The following is a 22,191-nucleotide window of genomic DNA, read 5'->3' as shown; positions in this document are numbered from 1 at the left end:
TAAGGTGCAAGCCCTGAGTGGCTGGCAGTGGTGACTATGTTGCCCTTCATGCGCTTCACCCCATTAGCAATAAGGGTGGTCTGGTGAGAGATCTCACTGGAGTTACAAGAGTAACCTAAAGTTCTCTTTCATAGCTTTCATGTCGATGTCTCACTATGGGATATGGAAACTCCCGTATTGCCAGACAAGCTTATCACAATGACATGATGCAAGCCAAAGCCCTAGAGAGAGAGTCAAAGATCAGGGCATGCCTTCAGAGGATCTGAAGCTGAGGACAGCATGGGACAGACCTTGAGACATCCAATCCATAAAACCATACAAATATCAAGGGAGAAGACCAAATAACAGCAGCATATCCTGGATAGACATGCCCTTGAAATAGGCCCATGAGGTTGCCATGCCCCTGGTAGAATTGGCTCACAGCTGATCCACCTAGTCCTTTCAACATAGGCGCTCAGAGCTCAGACAGGGCAAACACTGCTGCTCAGCAAATGTGTAGGGAGCATCCACACCCACCACTTGGGTACATGCGCCATCCACTGTACAGGGTCCCCCAGAGATTATCAGTGCTGAATAGAAGCGAGATGGCGGGATGCACCGACAGAGCATGAATATCACCGACACAAAACTGTAAAACAGTCTCCAGTGACAGCATCAGCTTCAGGTCAGTATCCCCCAGTGGCTGAACAAGATGGACAGTAAGATCCTAAAGCAAAACAGCCAGGTCCGTGAGGGAGACATAGGCTTGAACACCTGAGTCATATTTAAGATAGTTGGCTCCCTTCATGAAACGACAAAGCAGTGGGTGCTGGCCCACAGTCTTGCCATCAAAGCCGACATACCATGCTGAAAGAGCAGCCAGGTAGTGGAGAATGCCTTCTTGGTGATAAGGCAGGAATTAAAGGAGAACACTCTCACTTTATAAGTGGAACATTTTTGAGGATTGGTGCCTTAGTCATAGATTGACCTCGTGGACGCAACCCGGATGCTCTGAATGGTATTAATCACATTCTGAGGCAGACTAACCGTGTTCAGGGTCAGCCACTCAGGGGCCAGGACCTTAGCGAGAGCCGCAAACAAGTCCACTGTCGCATGGCCGAGCCGGATCCAAATCTGATCCATGTGTGGATTCAGTCGTCATTCTCTGTACAGAGGATTGTCCCTGGAGGAATGGAAGAAAATCCTTCAGTGTAAGAACCACTGCCATAAGCTCTACATAATTTATGTGCACGCAGTGGAGGTGAGGACTCCAAACACCATTCACGGGTCTGCCCTCTAACACACCGCCCAAGCCTGCAAGGCAGGCATCTGTCTTGACCATCTTTCTGGTCGACATATTGGGTAGGCTCACACCCTCGGTCTCGACACATTTCCTTCTCCACACTTGCAGTGCAAGCGTGCACCAGGGACGGATCGTGACAGAGCACATTTAGTGACGCACAAAGTCCAGTCTGAGTACAGACACCGATGTAAAGCCTGTCTAGCTTCACTACAAGGATTCACCAAAGCCATCAAACCCAAGGGCCTGAGACATGGACTGTATGAAACCTGTTTCCATGGGAAGAAATGGGCTAACATGTCTGCGAATGTGCACACCCTCTCCGGAGTGAGGCGGGCTGTGTACCCGACAGAGTCCAGGGTCAGACCCAGAAAGGCAATGCTTTGACAGGGCGGTGAAACACTCTTGGCCGTGTTCACAACAAAGCCTAAGTTGCGCAGATGAGCGAGTACAATCTTTGTGTGAGTGACTCTCTGAGAGGGGCAAGCACAGTCTCGGTGCAGTCTTGGGCTCAAGGAGAGCCTGAAAGGCGGAACTCTGTACTCGTATGTCACACCTTGAAACAGAAACCTCATGTAGTTTCTGTGAGGTGGATAAATGAGAATGGGAGATATGAAAATATGCATCTTTCAGGTTGATGGAGGTCAACCAATCGCCTCGTATCAAACGAATCAAGGCCGAGTGTGTGAACATTCGAAATTTTTATCTCCTGAGATATGAATTCAATGCTCTCAGATCCAAGATCGGATGCAGGCCGCTTCCTTCTCCTCTTTCTCACCAGAAAATACCTGGAGTAGAATCTGCTTGGCTTCATATCCGATGGTAGTATCCGTACGGCCTTTTTGTATAGCAGAGAGGATATTCCCTCCACTAGAACCATGGCTGACTGTCCCTGAGTTTGGCAGGAGATGAGGGTGTTGAATCTGGGAGGTACAGTGGCAAATTGGATCCTGTAGCCTCTGCTTATAGTTCTTAACATCCACTTTGAGTTTGTGCATTTCCTCTAGCTCTCTGTCTTTAAAGATGGGGCAGAGTGAAGTACTGAAAGCACTGCACAGCAGGTTGCTGATGGAGCTGAAAAGGACTGTGCATGCACAGCCTGATAGTTGGAACAGTGTGCAGGGAGGGAAGGAAAGAAATAGTGGCTCCCCCTGGTGTCCTGGGGTGAAGTATTTTTAACAAAATAAAGTGCTGCACCCTCAGCTGTGTGCCTCGATCTAACAGTTGGCAGTTTATCTCTGAAAAAAATAGGCCAGGAGCCTCCGCTGTGACAGGTGGCCAGAGGATGTCCAACCACTCTGCTGCAAGCCACTCAGGGCGTTGATATTCGTGCAGTGTATTGATATAGGGCTTCTGTGAATACATGAGGGGGCATATCCTATAGTGAGACATCAAAATGAATAGGCAAGGCCCCGGGGGTGGATGAGATCTGTCCCGAGTACCTTAAGTCTCTGGATTTTGTGGGGCTGTCTTGGCTGTCACGTGTCTGCAACATTGCGTGGTGGACGGGGACGATACCTCTGGAATGGCAGACCAGGGTGGTGGTCCCTCTGTATAAGAAGGGGGACCAGAGGTTGTGTTCCAATTACAGGGGAATCACACTCCTCAGCCTTCCTGTTAAGGTCTATTCCAGGGTACTAGAGAGGAGAATCTGTCTGATAGTTGAACCTCGGATTTAAGAGGAGCAGTTCGGTTTTCGTCCTGGTCACAGAACACTGGACCAGCTCTGCACTCTCCATTGGGTGCTTGGGAGTTCATGGGAGTTTGTTCAACCAGTCCTCATTTGCTTAGCGGATCTGGAGAAGGCATTTGGGGGGGGGGGACTATGTCTCTCGGCTGGCCTGGGAACGCCTTGGGGTCCCACTGGAGGAGCTGGAGGATGGGTCTGGGTTGAGGGAAGTCTGGGAGTTCCTGCTTAGACTGCTGCCCCCGTGACCTGGAACCATTTCAGCGGAAGAAGATGGATGGATTGATGGATGCTATAAAAGAGAAGTGAATTGTTAAACTAATACAAGAATCCCATGCATTTCAGAACAGAGATACACTGATCCAGCTTGCTCAGTTACAATATTTATTCCAATACTATGGCTTCAAGTATCTGCTGGTACCCGATACCAACTGATGTCAATGCAGAGAATGAACAACATTTATTTCCTTTAAACAAAAAAAAAATAAGACAAAACTGAAATGGTTATGTGGCTGTTATTTACCCCTCAGGTAACTACAGAACATTGTATGAATACAATTTCAAACATTATGAGACTTTCTGGGCCAAATACGACCAGTAAATAGTCTTATTACATCAGTTCATATGTCCAAACAGGATATCGCTTGGACCGAATTTTTGGAAGCCGATATGCCATCCAGCAAATTTTTCAGCAATAGCCGATACCGGTGTCAAATCGATGCATTCCTACTTGAGAACATGTTTGTACACGTCTAAACTATAGGTGAAGATTTTTTTCTACAACAAGACTGGATATTCTGTTCTTTGCAGAGGACGTTGTATTATCTAAACTGCATTATTTGCAGTTATTCAAATTGTGATTTTGATTGGATTGCAATATATTCTGCACATTCCTTAAAGTGCACATGAGGTTAGATTACCCATTTGACTGAAACATAGTTAATGTCATTAGATTTAAGATTTTTATTAAAAATCTCGTCTAGTTTTTTCTGCTTTTAAAATTTACTTGAAGTTTATAATTTGACTTCCTGGTTGGACTCGGGGAGTAGATGTAACATGTGTAGAGGATATTCCATAACCGTTACCTAGCTGCAATAAGAGAAACAAGGGCCAAAACCTGTCTAAATTACACAATAGTTATGATTAGACAAATAAAAATAAGTGTCAGCAACTTTATTTCGTTAAATGAATGTTTAAATGGTCAGATGGTCAAATGGTTGTGTTGATAATATAGGCGGAGGGATTCTGTTTTACAACTCAGCGCTACTTCTTGTAGTTTTCTACTTATCAACTTTTTTTAACTGATGTAAAGCTATGATAAATATTTACCACAGGTACAATCCCACCAAACCAAGCCAGAATAAAAAAAACAACATGGAAATCTGTGATATGTACTTTAACCTTATGTTTTTTAGTGTTAGTGTAAATTAGTGTAAAAAAAAGTATATTATTTATTATCATTTTGATCTTTATCTCTTTTATCTAGATCTCAGGAAGTGTTTCGTCAAGCCATGTCTGCTCCTGTGATCCGCTGTGAAGTCCTCCCTGCAGCCAACAAACCACGCTATGAAAAAAGCTTAATCGGAAACATTTTCAACTCGGACAGCAAAGACTCCTCCACAAAAGCAAGTCCTGTCGTAGTCCGGTCTAGAGCAGGATCCCAACCACTAGACCCAAATCCTAGACCCAAGATAGACCTAAGGAAACCAGAGACCAAGACCCCAGAACCTCCTATGATCCCACCCCAGGAAATAAAGATACAGTCTGGGTATGGATCTTCCAATAGACAGTCCCCTGTTCCTCCAGGTGGCAGCGCTATTCCATCTCCAACTCCCAGAGTGCAAAGTACAAATCCAGTGACATCAACACTGGCAAATCTGACCAATAAGAAGGGAGGGAAGAAAATCAAAATTGACTTAAAAAAAGGTAAGATTTGTTAATATTTGCATTTTCACATAATTATATATGATAAATGTTTTATATTGTGTTAAAATAACTTTTTTAGCTGTTATCTATGGTTGAAACCAGAAGTTTATATACACTATATACACTTATTTTTCTCAATGTCTAACATGAAATCAGACTAAACTGTTACTGTTTAAGTCAATTAGGATTACCAAAATGATTTCTATTTGCTAAATACCAGAATAATGAGAAGGGTTTTTTAAATAACATTTTTCATTACTCTTTTCAAAGTCAGAAGTTTACATACAGTAAGATTACAATGCCATTTGGGAAAGTTTGGGAAAACCCAGATGATGATGTCATGTCTTCTGATATGTTTATTGACAACATTTGAGTTAGAGACACTCCTGTGGATGTATTTGAAGGCATACATGAAATGCACTGCTTCTTTGTGTAACATCATGGGAAAGTCAAATGAAATCAGCCAAGATATCAGGAAGAGAACTGTGCACTTGCACAAGCCTGGTTCATTCTTGGATGCAATTTCCAGATGGTAGAAGGTTCTACGTTAATTTCTTCAAACAATTATATACCAATAGAAATGCCACGGGAATGTCCAACCATAATACTGGTCAGGAAGGATGGGTTCTGTGTCCCAGAGATGAACGTGCTTTGGTCCGAAATGTGCATATCAACCCAAGAACAAAAGCAAAAGACCTTGTGAAGATGCTGGCTGAAGCCGGTGAGAGTGAGGTATTATCCACAGTGAAACGAGTACTGCACCGACATGGGATGAAAGGCCACTCTGCCAGGAAGAAGCCTCCAAAAAGCCTCCTGACTCCAAAAGAAAAAAAGCCAGATTACTGTTTGGAAATGCACACAGGGACAAAGACCTTCATTTTTGGAGACATGTCCTGTGATCTGACGAAACTAAAATTGAACTGTTACGTTTGGAGGAAAAAGAGGAAAGTTTGCAAGTCTGAGAACAACATCCCAACTGTAAAATATGGGGGTGGCAGCATCATGCCCTGGGGTTGTTTTGTTGCAGGAGGGACTGGTGCACTTCACAAAATAGATGGCATCATGATGAAAGACTATTATGTGGAAATACTGAAGCGACATCTCAAGACATCAGCCAGGAAGTTAAAGCTTGGGCCCAAATGGGTCTTACAAATAGACAATGGCCTGAAGGATACTGCCAGACTGGTTGCAAAGTGGCTTAAGGATAACAAAGTCAATGTTTTGGAGTGGCCCTCACAAAGCCCTGAGGAGAGCAAGGCAGCCTACAAACTTGGCTCAGTTACACCAGATCTGTCAGGTGGAATGTGCCAAAATTCCTGCCAACTATTGTTAGAAGCTTGTGGAAGGATATCCAAAACGTCTGACCCAAGTCATACAGTTTAAAGGCAATGGTACCAAATTAAATGAGTAATAAGAAATACTCTCATTTGACAAATAGAGAAAATTTTGGCAATCCTAATTTACCTTAAACAGGAAAAGTTAAATCTGATTTCATATCAGACAGTATATGTAAATATAGTGTATGTAAACTTCTGGTTTCAACTGTATTTATTTATAACATATCTGTAATGAGAAAGACAAATTTTACTTTGTGGTTCTTGTAATATTTTAAGCCATGTCTGATATTTCATTTTGTAGTCTTCCCCAAAATGATTCTTAGATATAGTCTTGTTTACATTGTGATCATTTTCCCATTAATTTCTATCACCATGTTTCTATGTTTTGCTATGAGATTTTCTGGCCATTTTTAGCTGTTTTGCTAAGCTATTTTGCTAAGCTATTTTCACACAGTTAAACATATCTGCATTGATTTGTTGGTTGAAAATAGCGTCTTAGGCCTTGTGAATCAGACCTGTTCTTGTGGGAAGATACAAGCAAAAATGGTGTTAAGAAATGCTGTCAGGATAAAGGAATAAAGGAATTACAGTGCAGAGCAATCGCCAAACCTTAATCCTATACATTATGTCTGTGATTTTACCTCAGTGATACACTTTCCCAAAAACTAGGACTAAAACCGGGAGTAGACCAGGACCTAGACTCAGACCAGGACTAGCTTAGACTCGATCGGGACTCGAGTAAAGCACTATATATGAGAACATATTATATGTTTTACATATCCCCACTCCCTTCTTCCAGGATCCTTTTTGATTGACAGCTCCAAAGCACTAATATAGGCCAGGCACGGTGTTAGCTTCCAGACAAGATAACATCAGTTAGCGCCGTTAGCATGCTACGCCGGATTTGCAACACATTTACCTTCCATTTCACTCATGACTAGGGGCTTGCGAATCCATGAAAATACTTGACACCATTTTTCAATTTATTTATTTATTTTTTGGAGGTCTCCCAGGTTGAATAAAATAAAAATCTTTGAAAAAATCATCCCCAAGGAGGTTATGCTCGGAGGTAACGATATCTTTTAGCCCCCACTTTTGCGAATGCATTCATACGTGAAATTAAAGCCAAAAGTGTGGCATAATCCTAGCTAGCATGGGAAGACAGAGCACCCAGAGGAGAAGGGAAACCACCCATTTCAAGTGTAGTTAATGTGCTGGAAGTAATGTAAAGAGGACCAAGGAGAGGAGGAGATAAGGTCTGAAGTAGCTAGGAGGCTAGGAGGCGAGGAGCTAGGAAGCACCTCAAGCGAAAAGAGAAATTCAATTAAGAGGTGCTAACCTGTGTAATTAAAGGGGTATAAGTCATAGCATTCCATCAGTTGTGGTGCCCAATATTAACACAGTGAGGTTTTTGGGCTCTTCTATGGTTTAAAACTGACTACATTTGTCATAAATATATATATATATATATATATATATATATATATATATATATATATATATATATATATATATATATATATATATATATATATATATATATATATAAAATCATTAAATCAATTTTACAAATGAAAAGAACCAACAAATTAATAATGCAATTGCTAATATTAGAACTATTTTAATATATAATAAAATATTCAAACTACTCAGAGTAACTAAAACAAAAAACAGTCAGTGGATTATCCCATTTAAACTTTTTCAGTGTAAATGATATATTTACATTTTTTTTTAGATAATTTTAAGTAGATGAATCTTACTACATACATACTACATTTCCCTCGCTCCAGAGGCTATGTCCCCCTTTTTAAACCCCTTTTAAATTCAGTGATTATGTAATTCATGCCATATTTTGCCTTTTTAGACAATTTTTGCGGATTTATTTAACTACAAACCCATGTTCCCTCTGCACAGGTCCAGAGGGCTTAGGCTTCACTGTGGTCACCCGGGACTCCACGGGTCAAGGTGTTGATCCTATCCTGGTCAAGAAAATCCTTCAGAGAGGAGCAGCGGTTAAAGATGGCCGCCTGCAGCCCGGGGACCGCATCCTTGAGGTCAGACAAACATAATATATTCACTTTATACTAGGATTGTCAAAAGTAACGAAAATGTGTTACTTATTGATGCTAAAACTAGTAACGAAAAACTAGACTCATTTATAAACCCCCCCCCCCCCCCCCTATATATATATATATATATATATAGCAATAGTACTTTGTTGTGTATCTGCAGGTGAATGGTGTGGACATGACGGGTCGCAGTCAGGAGGAGCTGGTGGCGATGCTGCGTTCCACTAAACAGGGAGAGAGTGTGTTTTTGCTAGTGGCTCGAGAAGACATGTTTCTGCCGCGAGAACTGGTGAGACATTCAAAATATCTTAAAGGCCCTTACTTATTTCCATGTGTTTGAGCAAAATGTGTCTTGCCCCAGTACATCTATATTGTATAAGTAGCTCCTTAGGTCAAAATAAGTCTGCTGTGTACTGTCTGCATCTAATTAGAAAGTGTTTTATTGTCAGAGAATCAGGAAGTGCGTGACTAGCATGCTAGTTGTTGTTGCAAAACTCCACTCTGGTCTCTGAAAGTTGTGAAATACACTTATAAACTCATCACAGTGAATAGTAAGAATACTCAGAATGTATAAGGTAAGTGAGGAATAACTTTGGACCACTACAAACTGTTTAACATGAACTAGCTCTGTTTTTCAGTAAAAATCAGGGACAGTACCTTTAAAAAAAACACCTTAGTATTTCAGTGGACAAAGTTTGACAGGTTTGACCACTAATTTCTCCAACACATAGTTGACATCATTATATTTAAGATTTTATTATACATCTTAATTAGAAATCTTGCCTATTTGTTTTTCCCCATTTTGGTGAAGTGTGTAATTTTACTTCCTGGTTGGACACGGGCACCAGACATGAAATACGCAGTGGTAATTCCATAACTGTTACCTAGCAACCATATTGTTAATAAGGGCCAAAACACCAAATTACACAACAGTTATTACTAGACAAATGGAAATTGAAATAAATGACAACACCTTTATTTTGTTAAACGAAGGTTTAACAAAATAAAGGTGCATAAATTCTTCCTGCAGTTTGGATGAAATTTTCATTGTTGATTACATAGAGGTATTCGACTTAACAGGTGAAGGACGTAAACGTCATTGCTCATAATATTAAAGATTAGACTACACAGGAATGTAGAATGTAGAATTTGAACACAAACCCATTTTTTTAAATTATCCCTCTAAAAAGTTATACTTCGGAATGGCCTGTATATACATTTTTTTGACATACATCAGTTCTGCTTTTTCCTCTTCTCTTGTCGGTCCATAAACACCTCTTATAGAAAAACAAAACCACACTCCCGCACCCCGCTCTCCTCTTCCTGTCCTTCACTGTCTTGTTGACACAGTTACGCTAAAGGAAGCGCAGCGCATGCTAACCCCACAGGAAACAAGCTAGTGGGCATGTCGACACACTGTGGGCGCTAACTGACCAGCTACCTGCCAGAGGCGAAGGTCACGCGGCACCATTTTTCCTTTAGTTTAACAATAAACACACAACATGAAAGCTTGTCATCCTTTGTGGTATTAATTCCCTTTCCTGTTCTATCTATTGTGAATTAAACAGTTTGCAGCAGTCCAAAGTTATTCGTCACTTACCTTATGCATTCTGAGCATCCTAATGATTCACCACAATGAGTTTATATGTGCTTTTTACAACTTCGAGAGGCCTGATGATCAGACTCAGAATAAAACTTGTTATAATTACCTGCAGACAGCACACAACAGACTTATTTTGACCTCCAGAACTGCTTATACAATGTATCTGAACTGGGGCAAGGTCTTACTCAAATTTGTGGGGAAATGCATGCACTTTAAAGTGGCACTGTACGTTTTCTGCTTGGAATGTTTCACAGTATGGCATTAAACTTATTTTTAACATCATGGAAACAAGCAGATGCCAGCAGGCCAAGTTACAGGTCAGATCTGTGGATAGTAAGAAGGCATGTTTTTTAAGGTATTTAACAATCGAAGACAGATACGCTTAATGCTTTATTATGGAACATTCCAGGCAAACAAATAGCTTCTCCATGGACATAAGCAGATGGCAGACCTGCCACAAGAAGAGTTACATAGTTGACCTTTAAGTTCCAATAGCAGTTATAACTGAATGGCTCAAAATTATGATTTTCTGTAGGTATTTCTAGGTAATATAAAGTTATGTTTTGGTTTCATTCATGTGGAAATATTTAACAAGAATTACTAAAACTTGTTCACTATTAATGATAAACCTGTAAAACATTATTGCTGCTAATTAGGCTGCATTTAATTGATTTGTTGGCAAAAAATCTTTAGTTAACAACAGAAAAGTCCATGCAAGATCTATGGAAACCTTGGGGGACAAACTCAACTAAAATGCAATGATTTGAGTTTTAACAAGACCCAAGGGACCAGACCTCGTATCCATCTGTATATAAATCCGTAAAAGCAATGCATATGTCCCTATAAGTGTAATATGCAGCAACTGCCATAAAAGGTAGAGCTAATGCGTAGAGCTACTTTACATGTAATATTTATAAATGCTTTAACTCATAATTAAAATTACCTAGGTGGCTTATTCATAAATAAACAACGCAATCTAAACCAGCTTTAAACCAGTTCTAAACCAGGATTATACCTGAACTAAACTTGGACTAAATTGGAACCAAACCTGATCGTACTTGACCAGGAACAGGACTTAAACCAGGGCTTAAATCAGGACTAAACCAAGAATAAATCAGGACTAAACCAAGAATAAACCAGGACTGAACCAGGACTGAACCAGGACTGAACCAGGACTGAACCAGGACTGAACCAGGACTGAACCAGGACTGAACCAAGACTGAACCAAGACTGAACCAAGACTGAACCAAGACTGAACCAAGACTGAACCAAGACTGAACCAAGACTGAACCAAGACTGAACCAAGACTGAACCAAGACTGAACCAAGACTGAACCAAGACTAAACCAAGACTAAACCAAGACTGAACCAAGACTAAACCAAGACTAAACCAAGACTAAACCGTCGTGAAACCAGGACAAAACCAGGACTAAACCAGGGACAAAATCTGAGCCTTTGTCACCTTAAAATGATAGAGGTAGCTTAAAGTAGGATTAGCAACTGAAGCAACATTCAATTAAGATGAAATCAGAAAAACTGGCAACGCGTAGACGGAGGGGCTGCCAATTAATTGTTTTAATGTGTTCATGCTCACACCTCGCTCCTCAGTGAGAAAAAAGAGATGAGGAGATAGTGAGGAAGGTTTAAGGAAACTGGAGGGAATAAAACTAATGAGGTTTAATACGACGAAGGAGTAGGAAACGAGGAAGCAGGAAACCAGAGACTTTATTAAAGGGGTTATGTTGTCCTGGTTTAATCATATAATCGTATATATATATATATATATATATATATTTTATAGTGCTGGTTCAGTACTATACCAAGGTTCATTACAGGTTTAGTCTTGGTATAGTGCTGGTACAGTCCTGATTCAGTCTGAATTAATTCTTGGTTTAGAGACCCAGCTCAGTCCTGGTTTAACCCTCTTATTATTCCTGATATTAGTTTAGTCCTGGTTTAGTTCTTGTCTAGTCCGGCTTCAATTTAAGAACAAACGTTGATATAAATAAATCTTAGTTTAGTTATTAAATAAATGAAAGTAGTAGTAATAGTTTACACTGATAAATACATTATAGAAATTCAATAGGTATGGGATACCTGGTATGGTTTACTAGTATAATTTTAACAACTCCAGTCAAAGTTGATTGAGACCAAATTTTGTGGTTTAACATTAAAACAGCTCTTTTTGCTTTGGTGACATGTATCCTGTGAACCCTCCCAGGAACAGTGGCTCTTTACGGGTCACACATCTGCAGACTGACCCTCTATCCTGTCCTTGGCACCGATTTCAGCAAGAAACTTCTACATCCTTTAGTCCTGATTGAGTCCTGGTTTAGTCCTGGTTTAGTCCTGGTTTAGTCCTGGTTTAGTCCTGGTTTAGTCCTGGTTTAGTCCTGGTTTAGTCCTGGTTTAGTACTGATTCAGTCCTGATTCAGTCCTGATTCAGCCCTGCAATTATTTCACTTAGACCTCGTTAAGTCCTTGTTATAGTCCTGTTTTATATAGTTATACTCCTGTTTTAGCTAAACAAGTCCCTTGTTTAGCTCTAATTTAGTCCTGGTTTAGCCCTAGTCTAGCCCTGGTTTAGTCCTCATGTAGTCTTTTGTTTTTTAGTCCTGGTTTAAATCTGCTTTACTCCTGCTTTACTCCTGGTTTAGACCTGGTTTAGACCTGGTTTAGTCCTGGCTTCGTCCTGGTTTAGACCTTGTTTAGGCTTTGTTTTATTTTTTAGTCTGGGTTTAGTCCTTATTTAGTCCTGGTTTAGTCCTTTTTAAATCCTGGTTCAGTCCTGGTTAAATCCTGGTTTAGTCCCGATTTAGTCCTAATTTAGTCCTTCTTTAATCTTTGTTTTGTTTTATAGTCCTGGTTTAGTCCATGTTAAATTCTGGTTTAGTCCTGGTCTAACCCTGATTAAATCCTTGTTAAGGCCTGGTTTAGTCCTGGTTTAGTCTTGGCTAAATCCTGTCTTAGTCCTTGTTACGTTCTTGTTTAGTCCTAGTTTAGTCCTAGTTTAGTCCTAGTTTAGCCCTGGTTTAACTGTTCCATCACCCCATCTCCATTTTTATAACACAGTCTTAATTAAACGTTGCTAGACTGTGCTGCTAATCTCACTTTTGAGGCGTCTCATTTTAATATCCTGGGTGACAAAAGGCCTTGTGTCTGTCCATATTCGCCCCCTCCCTGTTTCTCCCTAAAGCCAAATGAGTTTTTGTTCTTTGAGTGTGAACATTTGGTGCAGGGGGTGGTCTGTTCAGGCTAAAATCCTGTTAAAGAGCTATTATTGTCTAAAGAAAAGGCATGTCGAAGGTCCAGGCTCCACATGGGACCAGCCAGTCCCAGAGGAGAAGCAAAGACTGGGATTGGACTGGAACCACAGAATAGCCTTTCATGATAACAGATTTTCATGCACCATATTTTGCTACAGAGCTATACTGAACAAAAAGTTGATATAGTAATTATCCTGACAGGCCTACGACCGAATCCGGGTGCAGTCCGCGTGCAGTCCGCGTGCAGTCCGCGTGCAGTCCGCGTGCAGTCCGCGTGCAGTCCGCGTGCAGTCCGGGTGCAGTCCGGGTGCAGTCCGGGTGCAGTGTCATGCGTTCAGTCCTGATTCAGTCCTGGTTTAGTCCTGGTTCAGTATTTGTTTAACCCTGGGCTTTAGACTTATTATAAGACGTATTAAATCCTGGGTTAGCCCCAGTTTAGTCTTGATGTAGTGGCCTAGTCCTGGCCTAGTCCTGGCCTAGTCCTGGCCTAGTCCTGGCCTAGTCCTGGCCTAGTCCTGGCCTAGTCCTGGCCTAGTCCTGGCCTAGTCCTGGCCTAGTCCTGGCCTAGTCCTGGCCTAGTCCTGGCCTAGTCCTGGCCTAGTCCTGGCCTAGTCCTGGCCTAGTCCTGGCCTAGTCCTGGCCTAGTCCTGGCCTAGTCCTGGCCTAGTCCTGGTTCAGTCCTGATTCAGTCCTGGTTCAGTCCTGGTTCAGTCCTGGCCTAGTCCTGGCCTAGTCCTGGCCTAGTAATGGTTCAGTCCTGGTTCAGTCCTGGTTCAGTCCTGGTTCAGTCCTGGTTCAGTCCTGGTTCAGTCCTGGTTCAGTCCTGGTTCAGTCCTGGTTCAGTCCTGGTTCAGTCCTGGTTCAGTCCTGGTCTAGGTTGAACTCTGTTGCCGTGTCCTCTTGTCACTATACAAAAACCACAGCTTTTTTCTGATGTAAGGCAATGCAACTCTGTTTAAAAGACTACAAGTTCCTGGCTCTCTATAGACTTATGAATATTCTTTTTAAATTTAAATTTCTTGGAGGCACAGAGGAGATGGGCGGCTGCCTATCACACTTTTATCACATATTTCTTCTTGTCGTGGAAATGGAAATATTCAGTTCTGTCTAAAAATGATTGACAGAAGAGGTACTTATCCGGTCCACTTTGATTTGAATCACGGTTTTTGTAAAATAGTCTGGAGGCACTGAAAGACTCAATATTATCATTACGGGTCAAATCTTTTCTTTTAGTCAGTGTTAGTAGTACTTGTACAGGTACGTTTTTATAATAAGTACAGCTTAAGTAGCATTACTAAAGGATAAAGAAAGACTTAGTTAAATTTGAATCAATTTGTTCATTATGAATTAAGTAGTAAACCCAGCAGTTTGGGTTCATATTTTAATCCAACTTTTATTTTATTTTTTCTACCCAATTCTGGATTATATTTGATTACTCTGCTGGGTTAATTCTGCTTATAATGTTTATAATGACCACCACAATGCTATTTAAGAGACATTTATTTTTAAAAAGCATTTAAAATAAATAATTGTATTTAAAACATGGCACAGCATAAACAGCAGCACATTATTGATTCAGCGGTAAAACTGTTCATGTGGTTTGTTCTTGTCCAACTTTGTGAAATGATTGAAGCCTGGGTGTTGAGATCGTGAAGCTGAGCTGGACACTTCAGTCCGAGCAGATTCCACCGTAGGTCAGAGAGATGGAGGCGCTTACAGGTGGAACAGTGTGACTGCTCAACTTGCCCAACACAAATGTTGTGTATTTATGTAAGAAAAGTTTAAGTTCAAGATGAAGTTCTTTTCTGCTTCTGAGCTACAGTTACAGACTTCAGTTCTGTTGAGGCTGAGCTTCAGAAGTCAGAGTGTCAAATGCTTCTTTAGTAACATTAACTGATACAAAATGATTCAATTGTGTAAAGTTTTAGATACAATCATTTACTTGTGTTTTTATTGCACAAAACATGTATAAATACCTTTAACAGTCATTTCTCTAGAGCAGAAAATAAGATGGGCAATGGCTGCCATGGACAGTTGAAGACTATGTATTTGACCCATTTCAGTGGGTTGTAAGGCAGGAAAATGTCTGTCATTATATTACATTGGAAATGACCCAATTATGACCCAACCTGTTGATCCAGCGTTTAGGTTAAGCAAACAACCCACTTCTGTGAAAATAACTCAAAAATATGTAAATATAGCCTAACGGCTATATTTAAATGAAATGTAAAAAGCAAATTCATCTAATTTGTTTCTGATCGTGGTCCCTTTGATTTCTCACATTGGATTTGACCGTTCACATGTAATTTAAATAAAGGTAAAGAAATCAGGAATGAATCAGATTTGTGTGCATGTGAACCAGACCAATGTTCAAATCTGGGCACAAAACCATGCTTTTATTGAGATTTTAATGCATATTTTCTGTTCTGTCAAGTACTTTGAATTCATTTGTGTATGAAATGTTGTGTATGTTCTGTAGCAGTAACATTTAAGAGAAGACTGAAATTTGCGCTGATAAACCAATCCATGAATCCCATGTATTTCAGAACATGTTTGTAAAAGTTTAAACTACAGGGTTAGCAGCTTTTACACATAATAAGACCCCATGGAGACAGGGAGTTTTAGTTCTCTGAAATCTGAATCTGAAATCCTCAAAGTATAATGTGTTTCTTGACTGAAATGGCACCATCTTTTTCCTGGATTTAAAACAGCCATTTTGAGTCCATTTTGTCACCTCCCTCTCAACTCATTTTCAAGTCCACCTGTAATCCACCCACTCCTTCTATCACTGTATTTTCACCATATAACTGCAGGGGTGCTTTAGGCATTTTTGGACCCAGTTTGGCTCTGGTTTAGTTCTAGTTTAGAGTAAGCTTTATCATATTTTCTACAGTTAATCCTCTGTGAGTAAAAGCATGTGGTTTGGAGCAGTTGAGAGAAAAGAAAAACGATAATTTTCTAATAATAATAATAATTTTGATTGAAAATATCTTTTGCAACCAGCTTGTTCTAATACATAAATATATGTAGATATATACTTGCATTGGAGGTGTGTTTTAGCTGTAGGTGAGACTCCAGATGTTTGAATGCTTGTCTGGTGTTTCTGTATATCTCTTACAGGACATTATGGAATAGGATAGGCTTTTCAGTCAGATTGAAAGATAGGGAAGATGCATTGTGCCAGATGGTGGTTCGAGGTGTTGCAGACTAGGATTAGTTCTGGTTTAGATCTTTTTAGTCCTATTTTACATCTTCTTTAAACTTGGTTGTGTCCTGGTTTTGTCCTGCTTTGGTCCTAGTGTAAATCTGTTTTTGCTCTATAATTTTTGCTCTAAACTAACTGGTTTAGTTCCTCTTTATACCTGGTTGAATTCTGGTTTAGTCCTGGTTTGGTCCAGGTTTAAATATTTTTTTTGTCCTAGGATTAGTTATGGCTTAGATCCGGGTTTAGTCCAATTTGCATCAGTATTTTTGTTGAATACTAGTCTGGCGCTTCTGTATATAAAGGTATCTAGGCAATACTTTATATGGAAAAGGATATGTTTTTCAGCCAGCTTGCGAGATAGGAGAAGATGTATTGTACCAGATAGTGGTTGGGGGTAGTGGCATAGACTCTATGAACTAGATATTATATTAAAATACCCCTTTGCTTCTCTGGGACCTGTTTTGAAATTATCATGTTAAATTTCAAAATTGATGCTATAGTCTCTCTTCTCCTTTCATCTCAAAATGGGAAAAAAATAAAATTTTTCTAACCACATGCTTTTTGTATTTTTTTGTACAGGCGTGTATTACAAGCAAGCACATTACTGCAGATACCACTATGATCAAACGTGGTTTCAAATACAGGGTGTGTTTTTTATTGTAAATGCTGTGGCTATGTATTTTAATTGCAAGATGACCAATACAATATAACAGGTGATACATAAAGATTATTAAATTACACATGAAAGGCTAGACTACTCAAACTCATTTTAATTTTTTTTTTTTATTTAGATGACGTTCCTGATTTTACTTACCTGATTTTACCTGGTTGGACATAGGCAGCGTAGAGGTAATTCCATGGCAACAAGGGCCAAAACTTGTCTAAATTGTACTATTGTAATAATTAGACTAATACATAAATACAGTTAGACAAATACAAATAAATTACAACACCTTTATTTAATTGAATGGTTTAAACTGTCAGACAAACGCATTCCTTGTGCATAAATTGTCTCTGCCTATGTCATCAACATGGAAAACTCCATCCAAAATACAGAGGGATTCTGTGTTACAACTCTACTTCCTTTATTTCCTTTTTTCTTTGAAACTGTTTTTCCCCACAAACTGCCACTTAACTGATGTAAAACTATGATACAAATTTACCTCAGGCAGAAAGTGTTTCATTGGGAATCAGGAAGTGCATAGTTAGCATGTTGGTGTTTGTTATTAGCTTTATGGTCATGACAAAACTCTGCTCTGTTCTTTGAAAGTTCTAGCAGGTTCTAAAGTCATGTGGTGAAAAATTAGGATACTCAGAATGGTAAGTGAGGAATAACTTTCGACCACTGCAAACTGTTTAAAATTAACTAGTTTTTCACCTTTTTTTTTGTAAAAATGAGGTACAGTGGATTTCATTTTGTTATAATCTTGCATTTTTATGTTTTTCTGTCAGAAGGGAGAGGAGGCGAGCGCTGTGGTTTTGGAAGATGGCCGGAAGCAGTTGATGTTCGAGGTGCCTCTGAACGAGTCGGGATCGGCCGGACTCGGAGTCAGTCTGAAGGGAAACAAGTCCAGAGAGACCGGAGAGGATCTGGGAATATTCATCAAGTCTATAATACATGGAGGGGCTGCATACAAGGTACTGAGGAGGAGGGGTCTATCATTATCTCAGATGGGAGGGCAGGTGCTTATATAGCTCTATGGACGATTTACTGTTTTTGAAAGAAATCTCCACACTTATGTATTGAGAGATTATTGAAATAAAAGGAATGCCTAATACCCATATGTTCTTTCATCGCTCGATTTGGAACTTTATTGAATTTAAGACCGTGTTTCAAACTGAGCATGCTCAGATAATTTGGCGCAATTAAACAAGTTACTATAGCTGTACTTTGGCCAGTCTTATTTTTTAGATTTGTTTGATCAAATTTACTCTTTGAATATAAACTGTATTACTGATAAACACACACTTTGTATTTAAACTGTTAATAAACGTTGGAAAACTGACTTCATAGAGTAAAATAGAACTTTGGTGGTTATGGTCTAATACAATTGCATATGTTTAAGCTGAGCAATATGTGTGGCTACAGCTGACAAAACACAGAATAAAATGAGTAAAATTAAAAAGATGCCAAATCAGACAATGACAGAAACCACCATTGGTATACTAAGTGAGCTGTCAAGTGGCCATTTTGTTTATCCAAGCTTTTTATCAGCAAACACTTTCTCTCTTGCACGCTCTCTTGCCTCCTTCACTTCTCACCTTCTTATCTTCTAAGTTCTTTCCTTGCTTCCTTCCTACCTTATCCTGCTGGACTTGCCTTGACCTTTACACGCCCTTTGTCCCCAAATAAATGCTTCCTGTTAGCAAAATGTCCACCTTATCTCTTCCACTTCAACTTGGAAAAAAACATTTGAGTAGTGCTGAATGATCTGAACTGACAAACTAAAAAGTAACATTTCGGAGCTTGTTTGTGCAGATCTAAACTACAGAGTTAGACGTTTTTATTTAGTTTAGTTGTTGTGGAGGAAATTATGGCACTTAAAAAATGATAACCTTTGTGATTTGCTAATTACATTCTTTAAGATTGGGCCTGTACCTGAGTCATTTCCATGCATTTGAGCAAATATGTCTTACGGCCGCACAGATATTGTATAAGCAAATAAGACAGCTGTGTACTGTCTGGATTTTTTTTAGAAAATATTGTATTGACCAACAACCAGAAAGTGCACTTTTAGCATGCTAATTGTCATTTGCTTTCTGGTAATGGCAAAACTTCGCCCAGGCCTCTGAAAGTTGTGAAAAGAGCTTATAAACTCATCGTGATGAATTAGGATCCCCTGAATGTATAAGGAGATTGAGGAATAACTTTGGACCACTGCGAACCATTTAAAATGAACGAGTCCTGCTTTTAAGCTCTACTTTTGTGCACTCTTGACTTTAGTGTCTACTTCCTGTCTTGAAAAATGGACTACTGTCTGCTCTTAGATACAAAGGCATATGTGACAAGTGTGTGTATGGAGAAAGCGACTGGTTTTAGATCAGTTTGAGACGATACGACTCCCTGTGGTGAGTTTAGAAGTACTGCTGTGACAGAAGAGTGAGATGTCTGCTACTGTGTGACAAGGAAAATCTCAGGATATAAGGCAAAGGAATTGTTTGACTAGTTTTTAGGGAAGTCAAAAGTATCCAAAATCAGATACTAATCGATACTAATACTGGTATAGAAATTAGATGGACCTTTCCTGAATAGCTTTAGAATGATCTTGAGCTGTGTCACAAGTATAAGACACATAGACACCCACGGACTACTGTGGAATCTACTGGAAACTGAGGGATTACACAGATATATGGCCACATGGGAATAGAAAACAAAGTACGTACATTTATTGTGGAAAATCACATTCTATTGTCTAAAGAAAGAGTTTTTATTATCTTCGTGGTATCGGAATCAGTATTGAGTATCGCATCTCCTTCACTTCTCTCAAGTCCCCTTCTTCCCCTTCTCTCTCTCTCTTTCACTCTCTCACTCCCCCCTCCACTCCTCTCCTCCTGTCCTTTTCTCTTTCTCTCTCTCCTCCCCATTTCTCTTTCCTCTCTCTTTGTTTCTTTTCCTCCTCCTCACCCCCTCTTCTTCTTTCTTTCTTCTCTCTCTCTTCCTCCTCTCCCCCTCTCTCTCTATCTCCCTCCCTCCCCTTCTCTCTTTCAACTCTCTTTCCTGTCTCCCACCCCCTTTCTCCCTTCCTTTCTTTCCTCTCCCCCTTTTCTCTCCTCATTTCCCCCTTTTTCTCTTCCTCCTCTCCCCCTTTTATCTTTCCTCTCTCTCTCTTTCTCTCTGTCCTCCTCCCCCCTCTTTCTTTCTCTCTGTCCTTCTCTCACCCTCTCTCTTTCTCTGTCTCACTCTGTCCTCCTTCCTCCTTCTCTCTCCTCTTTGCCCCATTTCTCTTCCTCCTTCTCCCTTCTTCTCTCCTCTCCTCTTCTCACTTTCCTCTCTCTCCTCCTCATCCCCCTCTCCTCCTCTCTCTTTTTCTCTCTCCCTCTCTTCTCCTTCTCATCTTCCTCCTCCTCATCTCTCCTCCTCTCCACTCCCCCCCTTCTCTTTCTCTCTCCCCCTCTCTCTTTCTCTCTTCCTTCTCCTCCTCTCCAAACCTTCTATTTAAAACTTGAAACTTGATTTAGCGTTCATGCACCTCTTCCATTAGCCATGTTCGGCGTTTATCACTGTTATAAGAAGATTGCTAATGCTAGATTTTCCGCACTCCCTCCTCCTCACACGTTGTAATTTTGTTCTTTCATTCTTTGTCTCTGCTCTCTCTTCCCTCACCTTTTTTCAATTTAATTTACAGTTATATTAAGTCAGCACTAATGAGAATAAAGGGAAGAGCAGATTTCTTAATACCCCTAGTGCACTTAGAGATGTGAACTTTTACAACTGTAGTTTTGAATGTGTCTTTGCAAGGATTTTGCGTCTTTAATTTAAAGTTCCAATGTGTAGCTTTTCTGGTGGAGGGTCTGCCACCTGCTTGGACATGTTATTGCTTTGCTTGGCCTGGAATATTCTGCAATGTGGCATTGGTTCTACTATGTATCTAGCATTTATTCAATTTCTTGTTTTTCTATTGCTGAAAATATCATATCATCATTTGTGGCATTATTTTTAATAATCGTGATCATCACACACAATTATAATCGCCTTTACGGCACCAGACTGCCTCCTGTTTGCAGTTTCAATATAATGTTTAGATGTTAGCTTTGCTGTTTGCCCAAAGGGGGGTCTCTGTCATAGCAATGACACTTGTTAGCTTCTGTGCCCATTGGGCAGCACAATTATCGCTGTCTGAACTATATTCTGCCAGACATCAACAATAAATAAAGTCTGATCTGTAGCTCTCCACAGGAACGTGCCAAAGCTCACCTCACCCATGCGCACAGATAAAATGCTAATGTGTGCACATCTTTTATTTTTACCTACAATAATGCAAGTGTAGAATAAAACACCTTTCAAATGATAGACAAGTCTAATTCAAACAGCTAAACACAAATGTGCCAGAGTGCATGGTTCGAATGCGCACTATATGCACAGATGCAATACTAATGATTACACACGATATATTTTACCTACAATTATGTCAATAGCAGAATAAACCACGCTTACCGATCGAGAACAGCATCCAATCCATCAAAAAATAAGGTCCTCTACTCCTGAGTCCACAGTGGAGTCTTCGCTCTTTGCCACAAACCGCTCCGGGTCCGAGATGCCTCTACTATAACTTTTACAAATGTCTGCAGTGTCTTTGATCACATACTTCCTTTGTTTTGTCTGTTTCATCATTATTAAAATGAAAAACAACAGTGCGTAAAATGCGCCATTATGCATCCACTCAGCTTCGGCCGTGTCCCAATTGACCAAAGTGTCCTTAAATGCATCGTTCAAAGTGTTCGTCAAAGGGCACTTCCGGTGTAACAAAGGCTGTCCCATTTTGGCAAGATGACAGCAAAACTGAGAAGTACACATTTTCGGCCAGGCACATTGAACAGTACTTCAAGAGTGCATTTGACTAATTGGGACACACCTTTGGGACACTTTTCAAGCTCCGTCTTTTTATGGAAAACCATGGCATGCCATACATCGTCGTGTTCCGCTGCTCATTGGCTGTAAGGGGAAAAGGTCACAAAATGTGTGTAATGGTTGGTTCAACAAGGGGGAGAATGGGGCATAAACTTTCAGTCGTTTGTAGCACTGATTGGCTGTCTGGGGCTCCAATAACCCACAACCCCCACCTTATTGGCCAACTCTGGTGTCAATCAGAAGCTAACACT

General features: G+C 40.2%; 1 protein-coding gene across 1 annotated transcript in view; it reads left to right on the top strand.

The window, feature by feature from the left end:
• Positions 1-22,191, top strand: part of LOC117381323 (partitioning defective 3 homolog B-like) — a 235,094-nt gene that overhangs the window by 64,798 nt on the left and 148,105 nt on the right. The window contains exons 8-11 of the mRNA XM_033978278.2: positions 4,453-4,892; positions 8,144-8,283; positions 8,462-8,587; positions 17,824-18,009. Coding sequence (XP_033834169.2) covers positions 4,453-4,892; positions 8,144-8,283; positions 8,462-8,587; positions 17,824-18,009 — 892 coding nt within the window. The remainder of the gene's footprint in view (positions 1-4,452; positions 4,893-8,143; positions 8,284-8,461; positions 8,588-17,823; positions 18,010-22,191) is intronic.

The sequence above is a fragment of the Periophthalmus magnuspinnatus genome, chromosome 2 (assembly GCF_009829125.3).
Source record: "Periophthalmus magnuspinnatus isolate fPerMag1 chromosome 2, fPerMag1.2.pri, whole genome shotgun sequence".
Classification (NCBI taxonomy): Eukaryota; Metazoa; Chordata; class Actinopteri; order Gobiiformes; family Gobiidae; genus Periophthalmus; species Periophthalmus magnuspinnatus.
The sequence above is the reverse complement of the archived record's forward strand: the minus strand, read 5'-3'. Positions and strand labels throughout refer to the sequence as shown.